The 15,340-nt window shown below is 31.8% G+C and overlaps 2 protein-coding genes and 1 long non-coding RNA gene across 15 annotated transcripts; 1 reads left to right on the top strand and 2 right to left on the bottom strand.

The window, feature by feature from the left end:
* Window positions 1–73: 73 nt before the first annotated feature.
* On the top strand, window positions 74–8,562 carry LOC122531227. Of its 13 annotated transcripts, XM_043658980.1 has the most exons (4): window positions 169–352; window positions 428–739; window positions 6,130–6,338; window positions 7,397–8,562. In XM_043658980.1, exons 3-4 carry the CDS (start codon window positions 6,220–6,222, stop codon window positions 7,734–7,736), a joined length of 459 nt encoding a protein of 152 aa, XP_043514915.1. In that variant the 5' UTR covers window positions 169–352; window positions 428–739; window positions 6,130–6,219; the 3' UTR covers window positions 7,737–8,562. The 13 variants fall into 13 exon arrangements, 10 of the variants coding, with proteins under 10 accessions (XP_043514915.1, XP_043514921.1, XP_043514922.1 ...); XR_006307221.1 differs by lacking the exons at window positions 6,130–6,338; window positions 7,397–8,562 and adding exons at window positions 816–1,190; window positions 1,284–2,401 and having other exon boundaries at window positions 149–739; XR_006307222.1 differs by lacking the exon at window positions 7,397–8,562 and adding an exon at window positions 6,679–6,793 and having other exon boundaries at window positions 167–739.
* LOC122531231 lies at window positions 2,859–4,582 on the bottom strand. Its single transcript, XR_006307226.1, has 2 exons — window positions 4,496–4,582; window positions 2,859–3,894 (listed from the first exon to the last, which is right to left on the bottom strand). It is a non-coding gene; the product is annotated as an uncharacterized LOC122531231 (long non-coding RNA).
* Window positions 8,563–10,912: 2,350 nt separating the features above from the next.
* LOC122531219 (endoplasmic reticulum mannosyl-oligosaccharide 1,2-alpha-mannosidase-like) lies at window positions 10,913–14,562 on the bottom strand. The gene is made up of 12 exons (XM_043658966.1): window positions 14,296–14,562; window positions 14,022–14,238; window positions 13,753–13,920; window positions 13,537–13,693; window positions 12,896–13,081; window positions 12,658–12,806; window positions 12,383–12,571; window positions 12,120–12,307; window positions 11,892–12,018; window positions 11,661–11,825; window positions 11,449–11,598; window positions 10,913–11,365 (listed from the first exon to the last, which is right to left on the bottom strand). Exons 2-12 carry the CDS (start codon window positions 14,118–14,120, stop codon window positions 11,147–11,149), a joined length of 1,797 nt encoding a protein of 598 aa, XP_043514901.1. The 5' UTR covers window positions 14,121–14,238; window positions 14,296–14,562; the 3' UTR covers window positions 10,913–11,146.
* Window positions 14,563–15,340: the final 778 nt, after the last annotated feature.

Genomic DNA, 15,340 nt, shown 5'->3' on the forward strand with positions numbered 1-15,340 from the left:
AGATTTGAATGAAATTTTATTATAAATTTATTATTTTAAACGTATTCCAGGAAATTTTTCTTAGAAATTTTGTTTCGCAAGGTAAAAAAAGAAAATATTACAAATTAATACGTGAAGCCAGATAGTCAACCATGTTTCTACTCTTTTATACCAATTGTGTATGATGGCTCTTCAAGACGGAACATGTTCCATCAGTCGGTCTTGAGCTACTGAAACGTGAGGAGAGGTTAGAATCATTTCGTGCATTGTTATCGCGCAGTAGGATTCAAAGTAATTTTTAATTGTAGCCTTCGTAACAAAAATATTTCGTTCATTTCGTTCGAGGTATTGAGATACATCCCCCTTGGTCAAAGTACAATTCACAATTCTCTAACAATTTGCATTTTATACGTGACTTGACATTTCAAACAAAATATATCTATGACAGGACGTACTCTAAGTGGGGAAAAAGATGTGACAATGAGAAAGTACTAAGGACAAGGGTGATGAACGCACGCGAGACGAACCGTCGAACGCATAGCGAGAATCGAATGATTTAACGATCCCAAAGCGACGAGATGATATCATGAAATGAATTACGCAATGAGAAATTGTTGAGCCGTCAACTTTTCAAAAAATTTTTCAAGATCGAACGTTGACTTCCTTTCTTGTCATGCGACAACCGCGATACGATGAGAAACGGGACGATAACCACACGTGCTGATGTTTACGCGGAAGAGATTCCTTGCACATCTGACAGGTAAAATTTTTTTTCTATTTCTTGAAACAAATAATCGAGAAAATAGCATTCTAATCTATTTTCCTTGGGATACTAGAGGTCGTGTCGTTAACACTTGCACAATTGTCGTCGAAATAGGCCGCTGCCGAGTCTCTTTAAACTCGCACGTTTATTTGCGATTAGAGTGTTTGTGTAATTACGCTTATCTTGGACAGTGATTTTATCAAACATCTCGAATATTTATGAAAACGTACTACGTTGGATTTGAAGACATTCTATCTGACGAATATATTTCTTTACTTTCTCAATCAACGTTCTGATCTGTACGTAAATGCAACTAATATTCATGTACATAGTTGTATATACGTTAATCTCTAATCTACTAATGTGAGACTGCTCAAGATGATCAGTAGACAGTGGATTTGTTTAATCTAATCTACAAAAAAACGGGATAATATAAAAAATATTCAAAGTATGGGGTATTAGGTATTACATAAATATTACAAGTACTAGAACCAAAATAGTGGCTCTTCGTAATTTATTGATATTAGATAATTGCTTGTAGTAATACTGATGTAACGTGCATGCAAAATTCGTACGAATCAGTGTTTAACACTCTCTTTTCATCGAATCTTAATATCTCGTGTCAAACGCTTTGTGGTGTCGAGTGACTTCCACGAAGGTAAAGATGTAATTTAATCTGTCATCTTTGAAGGTAAAAGAAATAAGTGTGTGTGTGTGCGCGTCAGTAACACGTGTTAATACTGTACTTTCAGACATGACATTCGTTTTCAGACATAACATCTACAATTTCTAGTTTTTCATGGAAATGAAGAAAAATCAAAGTTTATGATGTACGTATATATATCTACATAGATACATACGTGCAGATGTACAAATGTATCTAGTGTATATATTGGATCAAAAGTAATACATATTTAAATATCTATCAACATTTTATGTTCATCTTTAAACGTACGTTGAAAAACATAGTTTTTAAAAATATTTCTGGAAAACTTCTTGGCAATACGAAATATTGAATAATTATGTTATTTAATCGTACGTATTTACATTGTACAAGGTTGGAATTATCATCTAGTAAATTTTTTCCCGAAAACTATTGACACGAGAGGTTTCATTTTTTTCTGTGTCCATTCTGTTTTAAAACCGGTTTTACGTAGGCTTGCTTATACATACATACATTAAAAGATATAAGACTAACTGAAGAGAACGTCCCTCGGCGAAATCTCATTATATGTATCAGGAAAAAAGTTAATGATAATTATACGCAATATACGTTATATTTGCAAAGTACGATAAAATTGATATATTATTATCTCTGTTTATGTAAAAGTCCAGAAATAGCTTCACTTTGAATTATAACAGTTCTGAGGGGAGAAAGATAGAAAGAAAAAAAAGAGATTAGGAGATAGTTTATTACTGTAAATAATTATCTTCAGTAGCTTTTAATATTTTTCTAATAAGTTTCATATAATGTTAATAAGGAACTTCGTAACGATACATGAGAGAAAAAAATTAACGATGGTAAAAATACATCCGGTCCTTAATATATTAAGCAGTGGGAATATAGTGACAAGGAGAAGGGTGCATCAGTTTCGACTAATACGTATTCGTTTGTATTTTGAATTGTATTTATAATATATTTTTAGTCGTTAAATTATATTAATATATTAATATAAAAAGATTTTGCACTGAAATACAGTGTATAATAGAAATAAAGAAATATTTTGAGGAGGAGAACAAAGAACGTAATGTATATATTAAATAATACACTGAAAGTAACATTACTATGTCATAATATTTCGCGTTGAAAATAACTTTCAAAAATAAAATTATTATATTCGTGTTGCGTAATAATTAGATGTTATCCACGATAATTATGTCCAATCGTGCATGATGCACGAGTCAATAATCTCACAAACCTTACTTAATGCCATATTAACCGAATAAATAGATAATTTTTTTGCAATTATCGATAAATGATAGAATGTTCATTTCGAATAGAAATTCATAATTTTCGCAGTTACTGGAAAGTCATTTGGCAATTATTACTAGCAATTTTTCAAATTTGCTTCGTCGGCGAAATTTTTTTCAAAATCGTGCATCGTTAAGGAATTTCCAATGTAACGCGATACTTTGAAAGTTAGCAGTTATATCGCATAACTCTTTCGCGAAATAAATCGACGATGCTAGAATGATGCGCGATGCTAAATCGTTTGACCTTTGTCAAGATGACATAACGATATAACGATAATTAATATGAAATAATCTCGTCCAATGTTCCAGTGCAAATACCCCACTGTGCGCCATTCACCCGGCAAGTTTCGTCTCTACCTCACCTGCTCCCCCTTTAGCTCGTACGGTGCTTCGCTTGTCTCTTGCCAGTCTTTCGTGTGCTGCGTGCTCGTTGTTCGTCGAAATTGAGATGCTACGTAATTTCGGCCCCGCGTACGGTCATTTGTGAATGTAAACAACCGTAATCAAGCGAAAATACGTTACGATAATTGTCCCGTTGATCACGAAGTTATGCGTTTTAAGAATCCGTTGCCACAGCGTGGCTCTTACGAGTAAGTTCAGCAAAAGCCGCCGATTCGCCAGATTTCGAGGTTAAGCATTTCTTTTCTCACCCTTTGTCGTTCTCTCCTAGCCGATCTCAACTCTGTTTCTCTCTCATTCTTTTGCTTTCTTCACCGTTCCGTCGATTCTACTTCGAAACTTTCCTGCATTTGCTCGTTTACTCGTCGATTTTATTCTCCTACGTTTTTCTCCTCCGAGAAATTCCGGAATCTGAATTTTATGTTTTTAAGGATAATTTTGATCGATCTTACATTATCGTTTATAGATGATTTTTAGAAGATTGGTATCCGCTTGTAGGTAATCGTAGAGAAATCTAACTTCAGTAAGTGAATTGTCCTTCGCAATAGCAATGAGATAAGTGACTTTCAATTGCAACTATGAAAGTTCTGGGGATTGTAACAGTGTTAACAAAATTGCATATTTTGAGCCTAATACTATCGAACTCGTAATATACTCATAATCAATGCAGTTCGACTTGGAAATAATTTTCTTCATTACATATAATTGAGCACCGCGTAGCCTTCGTATGTAAACATCGTATCGTAAGAAATAATTAGTTCCAACTGTGCGACCAATATCTGAAACCCGAATAATTTTGTTTATTCCTTATATTTCCACAATTCTAATAATAAAATTTTTGCTTGCGCAATTTCTGAAAAGTGATACTAATCCCGCCTGCGGTTTTGTGAAACTTTCATTCAGCGGACATTCTTTTTAAGTTGTCCCCAATAAGATCCTTTTACTTTACAGATATTGTTGTGCCGTATCATATATCGGGGAATTTTACTTGAAAATACTCAAACGAACGTAATATACTCGTAAGATATGTTATTATCTGATTTGTTAATTTACTATTGGAAAGAAATTATACGTTCTATTACACGCGCTGTTTCTTTGAATTTCTATACATGGATCGTTTTTACAACCATAGGTTAGAAGTGGGAGTGATTTTCGTTGGAGAATACGGTCCTCTGCGGTTCACACGAAAAGTACAGCCAGACGTAAAAGTCCCCGTTTACTCTTTAATTTGAAATATTATTTGTGACAAAGATTCTTTTATCCAACAATTTTTTTACCGCTTCGCTTAAATGTAAATGTAATAGAAATTCTGCAAAAGAGAGCACGTTCCCTAGTTTCTTTTAATAAGCGTGATACAAAGTTCAATGTAAACTTTTATACCTGACGGTGTACACGCACGGTACTGCTTCGCTAACTGGCCACAAGTTGGATCTTGACTGGTTCGATCGAGGGATGCATGTCTTGAGAAAATATCGAGTATCTCTCCTTTTTTTTTTATTGAACAACACTGATATATATCGATACCTGACACATTTGTTTATCGTACTTATATGTATACATGACACGATGCTTCGGGGATAGAAATGGCCGCTTAACGAAGCAGAATTCCGACCATTTAACGCAGCACTACTGTGTATACACGCGGGATGGGAGAGTATTAGGAGAAAGATCGAGCAGTTCAACGTGGATTCTCAAACGTGACACGAGCTCGTTCGTGTCATCGCGGTGTATTTTTATTACTCATGACAAATAATTTTTTACACATATATATAGTGTATTGATAAAATTCTAATAACTTTATCCGTGCAAATAATATAGGTGCAATTGTCGCTTGCGCCAGTGACTGATCTCGAATACGTGTATATAAACGTGAAATTTGATGTTATTTGTGAATGACTTTGTGAATGAATTTTTTTTTTTTTGCAAAGACGAACTAATTCTCCTCTTTAATCTCTATTGTCTTTGATTATATCAATCTCTTGCATAAGTTGCTAGTGACACAGAGGGGAAGAAAAACAGGTTCACAATTTGCTGTGTAACTCTCGGTGTTGTGGCAGTTCAATTAGAGCTTAAAAATAGTTTACTTCTTATTGTTAGCTGTTTGTAACTGAAATGTTTCTTTTTAATTCCTCTATTTCTCACTTCTTTCAGTTTCCATTCTTAGAATCTCGTATAAAGAAATCGTGCTAATAACGAACTCTCGTTCCGGTTAACGAACAATAGAGCGGTTCGAGTATCGAGATAACTATCGATGTTATCGAGCTATCGTAAGTAGAACTGGATTTTCGTCGATTGTTTCTACACGCAACTGACAATGAGAAAGAAACGATCAACCGATTGAGATACAGCAAATTGTTTTAATTATGCTAATGAAACTACACTTCTGTTATTTATTCGTTTCAACGAGTGTTTATTTCGTGATGTAACGTCTTTTTATGTCTGTCTTCTTTTTTTTTTCTTGTAAAAGTGTACTTTGCTCTTGTGAATCTTCAAGCGCGTGCAAATGTTACAAGTTGGTAATCTCACGTGTGCATGAACATAATCTTTTAATTCTTCATTTTTCGTTTAATGTAGATCAGAATTGTAACAATTTCGATTACGAAACGATTTCTAATTTTGTGCTTCTTTTGTGTGTGAAAATGAATTTGTACGTGTATAAAGCTCGGTCGTTTCATTACAAGCAAATATGTTTCAATGCATGCAGTTGGTTGGTAGAAGTTGTTACCACTATTACCGGCCTCGATTAGTCGCAAATATTTGCAAAAGTGTCTTTCTTTCTCGAAGTGGCAACTCTCATAAAAAAAAATAATTCCTTTTTACTTTGTAGATCAATTAACAAAAGTCCGAAAATTCGTTTCAACAATATTTTCTCTTCAGTTGTTCCTCTTGTCGCGATCCATTCAAATATCGCGCGTTTAACCGCGACATGTAAAATTTGACTTTGAAGTCGGATCGAGAAATCGATAATCGATGAAGTGTGATCAGTGACATGTGAAACTTGGTATATAAAACAGGAGGAGAGACGCGACGCTTTGCTCGCAGCGTTGATGGAAAAGGAAAGACAGATTCCCGAAGCGGCGAGAAAAATTCTTATGTGAAATGGCATGATTCTAATCGGCCGAAATCCACGAAATACCCGCAAAATGGCCAAGCAAATATCATTTTATTCGACTCTGACGTCCGAAGAAAAGAGTAGAATGCAACCGTGTATGAGAGCTAGGTGGTACGTCTTCTTCTTTACACTTTCTATCAAATTACTTAAACAGAAGAGGTGGAGAGGGGGGAGGGGCGGAGGAAAAAAGAAAAAATAGAAATCCCTTTGTGGCCTGTCCGATGAAAAGATGTACTCGTCTGTACTGTCGTCGTTCATAAACATTTTTAAACAAATTCCAATAATCACACAGTGCTAAGTTTACGTGTATATTATAGTATCATGTGCCAAAATTTGTATAAGTAGTAATTGTCTTGTCACAGTAAATCACAAGGCAAGCAAAGAGTAAATTCATACGATTCGTTAAGGAAAACAAGCATTCAACCGTTCGAGTTAAGTAATGATTTTTTAGGTGCGTTTGCGATAAGCACGAGCAAGACTAACTTGAGCTGAATAGTAAAAAGACCAGGGTCAACTGCGTGACAAGCTTGAATAACGGAGGCACTAGTTGACCAGATCAACTGACCCGATGTATTATTTGAATTTAATTTATGAAAATCATTAATGCATAACATACCTTTCTGGTTCTTTCATACAGCTCTTTACATTAGCCCTGCTAATCTTTACATCTTATACGCCAAGCATCGTTTTCCAAAATCTATAAGGTTGATCAAAACTTGTAAATCTCACATTTTGTGCAACACAATTTCTTACACATAGAGATGGAAATATGCGAATGGACAGAATTTTAGAACATTTCATTTGAAACGTTTTCTCCATATCGAGAAATGCTTGATTTTATGTAGAAGCAATCTTGGAATTGCACGTTGGTGTTTTTCATGACCTAAACAGGATGTTTAGCCAGTAGCCTTGAGTTGCAAAATAATTATAAAGTTTCTTTTTAATATTTGTACTTCTGAATCTTAAGCTATGCATATTTCAGTAAAAATTTTCTAAACTTTTCACGTGTTTATTTATCAGGTACATACAAATCTAAAAGACCCGACTGTAGCGGTAGTAGTTAAAGTAGAAAAATATAATGTGTCGTTCCAGGATCAAAGCGAGAGATTTAGGTTGAAATAGAAATCGAAAAGAATCTAAATCTGAATCTAAAGAAAGTTTCATTTCAGTGTCATCATGTCGAACGATTCACCCCCACCGCTGCAGACTTCTATACCTTTGGTAGACTACGACATACCAGATGAAGCGCGTCCTGGTAAAATCACACCGACCACACCTACTACTCCGGTGACAAATAAATTGTTGAACGTTGACACCGATACCGAGATGATTGAGAATGCAGTGCCGATCACGCAGACCGTGCTGCCAGTGCCTGAACCACAGCCGAAAATCGAGAGGAACGGGATTGACTCGGAGGCAACTAAACCAGTCACTCAGCCTGAAAACGACTCCTGCGTTGTAGATTGTATATACTTCACGCAGCAGTGCTGTGAGTGTGTAATATTTTAACAGCAGGAATTTCATCCTCGTGTCGAACGATCATTCATCTCGTTTCACAATTCAACATGATTACGAGAAGAATTTTAATTCTGTTTCCGTCGACATATTGAACATCAATATTCCAATAATTCTGGCTGTCAGTTCAATGATCAATTTACATAGGAAAAAAGAAGCATTAAATATTTTGTAACTGTATTTAAAATATTCCGTGCTCATCTCGAATTTTTTTATATATTTTAAAAAAGAAAGAAAGATCTGAAACATATGTGTATTAAGAATATATTTCGTGAACGATAAACTTTTGATAAGATACTCGAAAAAATCCGATATTTTTATAATTATTTATTATATGAAATTTAGAGATGAAAGTAATTCGAATCTTATATTTTAGATATATATTAAATCTGGAATGATAGCATGCACTGACTTGGCGCACAATTATAACAATTCTAATCACTGACATTTCATAGACTGTTAACATTTCATTCCAATTTGTAAAGTTTATATTTTTAATCAAATTTAATTTTGTAAATCTTAAAGAGATGTTGTCTGGCTATTATTCTCTCTTGAAAGTAACGAATTTAATTATTTAAGAAAGTTCTGCATGATGGCTATCCATGCATTCCTATTTTTACATAGTGATATATTAGTTTTTAAGTGCTTGAATATATTATTTCACACAAAGCATCAAAAGATAATAGTTCGTCAAATGGATCCTTAACTTATAGTATTTTCTTCTAAAAAGATAGGCTATATAAAAAAATAATATTGATATGTACAAGTCTGTTATTTATATACAAGTTATATAATCACGAAATTAAAAGGAATGAAAAGACATAATGCTAATTATCCTTAAAGACTGTTTAAGTGCCGTAAATTTATTTAAATGTTAAAACTTCATTATAGAAAAAAAATAAGAATTTACTTGAAAAAATATCCTATAAAATAATATTTTACATTCTCACATAAAGTCTTAAGGTATTACATAAGAAGTAAATTGTACATAAAAGTTACAGTATAAAAAATTACAAATAAGTATAAAAAAAATTTAATACATTCTTACTCTCTTCATGTAAGTCAGAACGATACGATCAAATTATTTTGGATATAAATTGATAAAAATTATATATTTTGTAAATATATATAAAAATGATATTAAATGAAAGGCACTACCATGACCTTATAATCCATGTCAATTAAAAAGAGTTTGTGAAACTCACATTTATACAAACTTGTTATATTTATATTTATAAACAATTGACAAAAGCAGAGATGTATATGTAAAAGAATTGATTATTGTAAAATTTTTGAATTCTACTTTTCGTAATAATAAATTATATTTCATTATAATACATCATAAGGATTACAAAGACATTATAGAGATTACGCCGCAATTTTGCGAAATTTTTTAATAAATTATAATTGCTTTTTATATAGGAAATGTACATTCATACAGTTTACTTTTCAATGGCATTAAAATTTTTTAAATATTACTAAATATGAATACATAGCATCGATTGTCTTGCAGGTAGAATATATTTAAATAATAAAAAGTAACACAAAGTGCAATTTGATAATCCATAATGGTGTAACATATTTAACTGACTTAATTAATTTTTATTATTATTATTTATATTTTTCCTAATGAATTACGCTTGAACAAATGTTAAATTGTACAATATAATAAAAGATACAAAATGTAAATGTAAAATTCATGATATATTTGGAGAATGAAGCGAACAGATATTTATATATAAAAAAAAGTTAAAATTTATATTCATTACTTTTCAATAATTTTGTCAAGTAGAAATTACAGTAATATTAAAGTTACTTAAATTATTATAATGCATGAGCAGATATGTGTGTTTGAAAATTATTTTTTGTTAAGTTCATAATATTATTTCTAATAGTTAAAATAAACTTTTAGATGGAAAAATTAAAAATTTATTTTTATTAAAAAATCTCTTCTTGAGAGTACTATATTTTTATACTTTTACATAACATTCTATATACAAGTAAAACTGATTCATCAATAAAATTGATCTAGTTTACATAATACATTTCAAAAACTACATAAGTATAAGAATTTATATTTTGTATTTCTGTAATTTAAAGTAAAATTTAAAATTTACTACCTTTAATATAAAGTAATTGTTCTGGGAGATAATACATAGTAAAATCTACAATATTACCTTGACTAAATGATAGTTTAGTACTATCTCAAAAACTGTTTACAAATGAAGCAGCTATATTTGTGATATAATTCTATGATATATCTCTTAATATTTTAATTTATTGATTGCTCTTGTTTGTTCTAATAATATCTATAATTGTCATGTAAACCTTTTTGTCAATATTTTATATAAAAAATGTGCAATAAATAAGCCTTAATTATGATGAAAAACAATGAGTTAAGATTATTATAAATTTTTAGTAATAATTCAAATTATTCAATATATACTACATATATATGTATATGTAGTACAGACAGTTATATTATAGACATAATTCTACAATAAATGAAAGAATATTTAAAACAATTGATTTATATCAATTGATAATAAATTTGTTTTCAAATATCATGTTTATTTATGAATAAATTTGAATTAGAAAAACTAAATATTATAATATATAAGGAATAGAATATTGCACATTTGTTAGTAACAAAAAAAAAGGAAAATAAAATAGAAGGAAAATAGAAGAAAAAGAAAGAATTTGACTAGGATTTTTAAGAATAAAATATAAGTAACTTTCCTTATTGGACTGTAATTGTAATTTTTAAATTTTTGTTTTTCAATCAATCAAATATTGTAATAGACTCTTCATTGTTTTTCCTTTTTTTTTTAATTACATCGTGTAAGCGATTTGCATTATTATGTTGCAACTAAATGATTTTGCAAGTATGTCTTATTTTAAAACTTATTTTTAAAAAAAGAGGATTTGGTACATTAGGCTAAGAGAAAAATTTTCAGCTTTTTTTTTAAATATTGTACTCAACAATTCTTATACACTGTTCAAAAGTGTGATTTGGAATATATTTTATATTATTTTTATTTTAAGTTATTTGTTATGGAATAGATTATAGTAATTAATTCGAAAATACATTTGAATTGGAAAATGAGTAAAAAATTGAGTATAAATTGTTAACCGCTAGCAAATGCATAATTTCTGTGCTTTTTTTCTCCTAGAAAAACGCATGAAAAATGATTTTGTGAAAGTGTAATGTTTGAGAACTATAACTAGAAGATTATTAGCCTAAAATGCACATCTATTTCGTACTTCAAAGTACATTAATTTGACTAATTTCTTATTTGCGTATGACATTAGGATATATCTATCCACTGGCCTCAAAAGGTAGTTAAGATTTCTTTAACAGTGCAAATTTATACATGAAATTTTGTGATCAGATTTGATTATGATTATGATTCGTACATGGGTAATGGATGTCCTTCGGAATTGAATACCCATCTGTCCAAATCTACTAATTGTCTCGTGTCATCGAACAACAAATACAAGTATTTTAAAGTTTCAGCAAACCAAAAACTTTCTGTCATATCTTTTTGTGGTGTATTATAAACAATCCTCACATTACCAATACTGGTGTATCCTTTTTCCACTTTTGTATAGTTTTCAAAGGCCTGTTAAATTATATGTATATATGATTAAATACAATAAAATAAAAGTATGCATGTTTCATGAAAAAATATTTTTAGGTAATTACTTGAAATATTTGCCATCCCCAGTCTTGGAATGTTTTATTTCCAGTAAAATACCACATGTAGAAAAGACTTTCAATAAACTCGGGTCTGAGCAAGTTATGGGCATCATTCATCTTCACATACATATCCATTGGTTTCTCTTCATTTGTACTCTGAAATTAATAATACCGCTTTTGTAATAATCTTTATTCAAGTTGACAATTATCATAATTACCTGAATGTTGAAGTAAGTGATTTCTGGAGCGAGGAACGTGGGCTGAATTGCATACGTTTGATAACATGTCTTAACAATTTCATTAGCTAAATTCATGTGATCAGATGGTAAACCATGATGTACTCCTAAAGCTAATGTACCTCCCAAGTAACATGTAAGATGATCCTACAAATATAGTAATTATTAATAATTACATTACGTTATCATAAACGCTTTTATTCCAGAATTTACCATTTTTGGTGTTATTTCTTTGTTTGCTCCAACTAATTCTGCTATGAAAAGATACTTATTAATGGCTGTACGTTTTACTAAATGTTTTTGAGTTCCAGCAATACCTAACAGATAATCATCTCGTAGGCTAAAAGCATTTACAAATTTAAATGATTATCATAAATTCATGAGGAACAGTCAAGGACACAAGAACAAGTTTCCAATGAATAAAGATGATGAGATACTAACTAATTAATTGTCTTCCCAGTTTGAAGCCACTGTTTCAACAAATACTCGTAATAACTATCACCACGTGCGCCAAGCGTAATTGTTGCATGATCTCTAAATTGTCCAGTATTAGCATTAATGAAAATGGGTACTAAACCATCGTATTTTTCTAATTGGTGCACATGTTCCGAAACTTTTGCTACTGCTTCCTGAAGGATAACAATTGCGTACTTTTCTACATATAAATAATAATATATTCATGGATAAAACATATCCATAGTTACCTCAAATTTAGGATCTCCTGTACTGCGACTTAGATCGCGAAATTCCAACTGGATGGAGGTAACTTCGCTTGTACTACTATCAGGACCCCATTTTGGACCGTGTGCAGTTTTAGTACCAAGATTTACATCGGAATAAGGAACACCAGATGAAGTAGAAAACGCTGGCATCATACGTTCTCCTAACGCTGTCTGTCATTTATAACAAGTAATTTTACTAAAGTACTTCTTTAAATATCATCATATATGCTTTTGAAAAAACAGAACAGGCAACTTACAGCTTTATTTAGGAAAACTTTATCACCAGAAAGATGATATGCTGATAATAGACCTCCTAACACCCTAATTGTAACTTCAAATAAATTAACATCTCTATTTGAAGTAAATACTAAATTTTTCTCAACCCACATTTTAGCTTCTAAAAATTCTGTAGACAAAAAGCAAACAGTTTTGAAAATATTTCTCGATTCTATATACGATGTAATATATTATCACGTTTTAGATTATCAGTATTACCATTATTTAAGCCCATTATATACATAGTATCAAGAGAATCGACTATAGTAAGGCCCAAGCCAAACCATTCATAGTACTTTTTTGATATTGGTTTCACATTATCATATCCCCAAGCATATTCTTTATACCCATTCCACGAATGTTTAAACGCTGCAACTACAGCTTGTTGTCTATTATTTTGTGGTCCTGAAGTAATAAGACATAAGTAATTACAACGTTATTAACCTTTTGAGCCCTATGGACGCATATGTGCATTCAGCAAAAGCTGTTAGTATGGGCGCATATATGCGTTTGTCAATTTTTACTATCTCTCAAACGTAGTATGATTATAATTATTTTTATATAAGATGAATATGTGTATTCCTTAGCAATGGCAATAAATATGAGGCATTCTTGCCACTCGAAAGTTTAAAGTTTATGTATTATTTGTTATATTTATTAACTATAATTTTCTTATTTTCAAATTAAGGTATGTTGTAAATTTTACCGTTTTTAATAAATAATTAATGCTCAAAAATAATATATATCCATAATAATATTTATGCATTATTTAATTTGGAGAGCTTCAGTAGAAAGTATTAAGCAGGTCTCAAAAAAGGTTAATGATTAAACTTAATCACATTACAGAACTATGAAATTACCACTAAATTTAAGTGTATTTGGCTTAGGTTGAGGTGGCTCTCCAATTTGATCATCATCCACCTGATTTATTTCTGGTTGGAATTCAGGTTCCTCGATGACCTCTCCACCTCCCTTATGCTCCTGATTTACATTGTCCACTACAATATCTTCCACCGCCTAAGAAGATACAAAGGATGTTAGACAATAATAAGTTACTTACATTCAAGCGAACATACCTTCTCATATTTAAGAGTATCTTGCACTACTTCTATATTATTGTAATCACTTTCATCTAAAACTCCATTCTTATTATCACCAGGTAACAGATAAAATATAACTAGTATGATTGTAATGACTAAGAAGTAAAGGATATTTCTTTGAAACCTTGACAATTGATTCCATTGCTGGAAAGAGAATTTTTTAAAATTTATTTTATTAACAATTCTCCACAGAAATGACAAAAATCACACTGTTCGTGTGGGAAGTGATTATTTCAACGGCTTACTCTCCAAAGGCTACGTGACGATCCTCGCGCGAATGTCGCACTTTCTTGGATATTTAAACTGATGTAATCCGACTTTCCTAGATCCTTCGTCGGAAACATATTTCGTTAAAGGTTATGTTGTTCTGGCGAGCACAATGATAACAGCAGCCAGAACACTTTAAGAAACAATGATCCCACGGCCGTTCATTAATTATAAAGGTCTTCATTTATACTGTCCCTGTTGGACATCGTCGGCAATTATTCATCCGATGAACCGTCAGGGAGATAAACTTACAATGTGTGAATACTAAGAACCATCGATGCCGCGTAGTCAAGCTTCTGATACCAGTCACCGACGAATGTTCATAATTCGAGCATACAGTTTACCAATAATTTACGTACATTTTGCCATTTTAATGCAGCGTGTTAAACACGCTAATTTATACACGTGCGTTGGTTCAACGAAATTTTCATCCAATTGCCACAAACCAATGGGCCGATCGATTTAATAAATTAATTGTAATTGTATGTGTGCGTAGTTGTACGAACGACAAACGATTGACATTGTGTAGTATATATCAAATAACATTGAACATTGTTGATTTGTGAATGATTTATGGCTTAATATGAATTTATGAATGAATGATCAACATTAGGTAATTACTAGACTGCGGATTTTTATGCAAATTCATATCTATAATTTAAAAAATAAAACATTGTTTCGTGCATCAGATATTAGGAAAAGCATCGTATTTCGAATATTTTATACACTTTTTGCGTGTTAATTGCATTCTGTGCGATTTCGTACCTTTAAATTTCCTATAAAATAGAATCTTTATGAAATTGTTTGTTCAGATATTATGAAAAGCATCATACTTTGGATATTTTGTCCACTTCTTTGTGTTAATCGCCTTCTGCGCGATTTCGGACATTTAAATTTCCTATGAATGTATAAAAATAGTCCGCAATCCAGGAAACCGCAGTCTAGAGACATCGTCTGCCAGATGATGTATATCTGTCCTTGTCGCGGCTTTTATATGAAGGGATTGAAAATGGCGATGATAATGCGAGGATAATGTAGGAAGTGATGATGTGGGTAAGGTGAGGAAAGGTTGTGCGCGTTTCGTCTCAGAGTCGCTGCCTAGACTCACATATATGTAGCGACCTATAGTTCCTCGAGTACGAGTTTCGAACACCAACTTGTACAAGCCGCAAGTGGCTGTGCGCCTAGCGTCGAAGTCAACCGATATTCGATGTTAAGCAAACAGAGTGCGGAACCGCTAGGATGGGTGACCATCCAGCCTAGCGAATAGTTACAACAACAAGCGTCTGGGGTAAGG

Source organism: Frieseomelitta varia, unplaced genomic scaffold (genome assembly GCF_011392965.1).
Source record: "Frieseomelitta varia isolate USP_RPSP 00005682 unplaced genomic scaffold, Fvar_1.2 scaffold_380, whole genome shotgun sequence".
NCBI lineage: Eukaryota > Metazoa > Arthropoda > Insecta > Hymenoptera > Apidae > Frieseomelitta > Frieseomelitta varia.